Source organism: Etheostoma cragini, chromosome 10 (assembly GCF_013103735.1).
Source record: "Etheostoma cragini isolate CJK2018 chromosome 10, CSU_Ecrag_1.0, whole genome shotgun sequence".
In the NCBI taxonomy this organism is placed as follows: domain Eukaryota; kingdom Metazoa; phylum Chordata; class Actinopteri; order Perciformes; family Percidae; genus Etheostoma; species Etheostoma cragini.
The window spans coordinates 2,768,754-2,772,074 of record NC_048416.1 but is presented as its reverse complement, the minus strand read 5'-3'; the positions used below and the strand labels follow the sequence as shown (position 1 = coordinate 2,772,074).

The 3,321-nt window shown below is 41.2% G+C and overlaps 1 protein-coding gene and 1 long non-coding RNA gene across 3 annotated transcripts in view; one reads left to right on the top strand and one right to left on the bottom strand.

The window, feature by feature from the left end:
• The window catches only part of gabra4 (gamma-aminobutyric acid type A receptor subunit alpha4), a 24,746-nt gene that overhangs the window by 14,713 nt on the left and 6,712 nt on the right, over positions 1–3,321 (top strand). For both annotated transcript variants that reach the window (XM_034884173.1, XM_034884172.1), the window contains exon 9: positions 1,924–2,180. In XM_034884173.1, the coding sequence (XP_034740064.1) occupies positions 1,924–2,180 (257 nt within the window). The remainder of the gene's footprint in view (positions 1–1,923; positions 2,181–3,321) is intronic.
• The window catches only part of LOC117952074, a 24,354-nt gene that overhangs the window by 16,418 nt on the left and 4,615 nt on the right, over positions 1–3,321 (bottom strand). The gene's annotated exons all lie outside the window — the stretch shown is intronic.

Sequence of the window (3,321 nt, the reverse complement as noted above, 5' to 3'; positions counted from 1 at the left end):
CCCCCCCCCCCCCCCGATCTGGCCAACACCACAGAGGCATCACAGCAGCACAACTATCAGTCGAGCCTCTAACTGCTGTTATCCGCTGTATTGAATGTGCGGGTGAGGCGGGTGTGGGTGAGGTGGGTGCGGGAAGGGAGGAGGGTGGTTGGTGTTTGGATTTCTCCTTGCCCCCCCTACAGACACACTCTGTTTTGACTCCCTGCCTCTTTGACTCAACCACAGTGTCCTGCTGTGAGCGTGGATGAAGCAGTTTATCAGAAATTGAAGAATAATTGAAAGAAATTGTATATCTATATATATATATATATTTCCCAAAATGTGGACATAGTTGGTTTAGAGACCGGAGGAACTGGATTTGTGTGTGTATCTTTTAAACTGCAGCTGGTATTTGGCATCTGTTTGTCTATTTTCAGAGGCAGCTAAAGGACCAAAATATCCGCCGCAGGCTGCAACCCTGTCATTGTGTCGAGGTGAAAAGGAAACAGTTGGTGTAACCAATGTTGGAGACATTTTTCCTCCGAAAAAACTCACAAAAATACAAATAAAACATTCCACGTTAATTACAGTGGAAAGATGATCCCTATATACGTTCTCTGATTTGACTGATACATACAACACTGAACTGTTTGCACATACAGTATACACCATTAGTTCCACAGTGTATTTTTACTCAGACTGTTGGGAACAAGAAAGAAAAAACATATTCCAGCATGTCAGTTTTTCTTATATCAGAGGTCAATATCCTCAGCCTGTGGCCTCAAGCCGCAGTTCACCTATCAATGTCGTCCTGCTGCTTTTGATTGACAGGTAATTATATGGCGATCACGTGCCGGCACGGGGGTTGACTGCATTTATGTTGGACAAGGACTCTGCAGCACAGATTGTTCCAGGTCTCCAACGTAAAGGGGATGTTCTCTAAATCACATTATTGCTATGGGTTAATAATACCAAGGACGAGTGATGTGCTACGGGCTTATACTGTAGCCTTCCCTTGTTGTAGGTGACATGTGAGACCTTGTGTGCTGGCCAGATTGTTGTCTCATTTTATTTTCATGGTATGTCAAGAGGAACGTTAGAGAGTCCACGGTTGCTGTTGTAGAAGATAAAGTATACGTATTACAGTATACGTAGAAGTATTAGGTTGACTGTATCTTTTGATTCGCATCAGAACTGTAGTTCTACAAACATCATTTGGAGGTAGAGATTGTAGAATAGATGTATTACAGAAATATTCCTATTGGTTGAGTTCTCAATGGAAACTCAATGGAAATGAAATGCAATTAACCGAATCTTAGTTAAAGACGCAAGAACATAAAGAGGAGCTATCTGCAGCAATGTCATGGAATGCATATCAACTTTATGAAGTGATATTATGTTAGAATTGGGTTTACAGGCGTTTGCGCTGCCCCCAAGTGACTAGTAAAAACTCTATTTATGCATGTGTACATTTATACTGGGGTTCTTCTTCTACATGTCTCCCATTTCAAAGGGCCAAAATGTATTTGGTTCCTTATTCCGTGCTTTCAGCTGATGAAATATGCTGATGGAGAGCAACATGGGCTATTGAACACGGTGCTAATGATTTCCATGATTCTTCTCTATCCTCATTTATTTAGCAATGACTTGAACAAAAGGCAGTTTCATTCTGTTCTCTACAGTGAGATTGTGTTTGATGCAATGCATTCTGATCTGTGGGGAAAACAGCACTTTTGTCAGTGGCGGAAGAAGTATTCAGTAAAGTAATAATACCAGAATGTAAAAATACTCTAAGAAGTAAAAGTCCTGCATTGAAAATGTTACTTAAGTAAAGGTATAGATATGCAGAAACATAAGGGATTAAGTGGAACTGCCCTGAGCTCCAACACAGATCTCACTGGGTCACATGTTTGATATTGTTCTATTTTTCTGATTCCATTGAAGGCATCACCACCGTCCTGACCATGACGACACTCAGTATCAGCGCTCGCCACTCCCTTCCCAAGGTCTCCTACGCCACGGCGATGGACTGGTTCATCGCCGTCTGCTTTGCCTTCGTCTTCTCTGCCCTCATCGAGTTCGCCGCCGTGAACTACTTCACCAACGCGCAGATGGAGCGGGCCAAAAAGAAGCCTGCCAAATGTCCTCCAGTGCCTCAAACCACGCCTGTCAAGGTGAAGGACACAGAGGAAGTGCTGCAGGTGAATTTTTTTTTTGTTTCCCCTCAAGGTGGCCGCGGCAAATAGTCTGATAGCACTTAACATCGAGGAGCACTTACACAGCATGTCGCCTATTATGTGCTTACTGTTCCTGGCCTTTAGCCTAGATGTTTGCCAGGAGTGGGTTGCAATGAGGACCTGAAATAGAGAGGAAAAACAGGAGAAAGATCTGATGTGAGTTTAGACTTCCATATATCACCACAACCTGCTTGTTCTGTGTCTGCCAGTTGAATTGTAATGAAATGAACTATTTACTTATTTGATTTATAGAAGTTTATTTCATCTATCAAACAAAAAGACAACTTGAAGCAACACCAGATTCAAAAGTCCTGAATCCAAAGGAGCAGAAAGAAGATTAATCTTGAATAATCGGCCTTTCAAAAAACATACAGTACATTAACAAAACACATAATTAAATTTAATTTTTAATCTGAAACTTCTATGCTTACACAAAAAAAATTTGTGTAACGAAAATGGTCATTCACCTTTAAGTTTCTTCACCCAAAAATGATGTTCCTACAACAACCAAGGCCATTTTAGGTAAAATAAAATAAAAGCGGAGCCAGTGGGAGGGCCTAATACACAGAGAGAAATTAAAGTTGTAAATTTAAAAGGAAAAAGTTGTATGGTTTCTGAAGAAAAAGTCAGATTTGTTTTTTTGAACGCAACGTTACAATAGGCCAGATCATGCACTAAAGGCATAATACACGGCAAGCTTGTATGTGCATGGTGTGTGTGGTGTGATGAGGTTGTAAAGTAAAGCATTCCTTGTCAAAAAATCTTTTTGGGTTTTCTTTCCTGTACATTTTTGACTTTAATCATGAAAATATACAAGCTTTTTCTTCCCTGAGAGATTGAGCACCTTAATCTAGGAAATTCTTAGCCTGGAAATCCAAACCTAAGTCAGAAAGATTACGGGTCTAGTATCCAGTAGTGAAAGTGACCCATCTCCAGGAGCGGGCATTGGAAAATTTCACTTCACGCAATTGGATAACACTATGACCAATCACAGCACACAGGGTGATGTATCCAGAGCCCAATACGCTTATCTAATGGCGGTTTTCCACTGCGTGGTATCTACTCGACTCGCCTCGGGTCTACTCGCTTTTTTTGGTTTTCCATT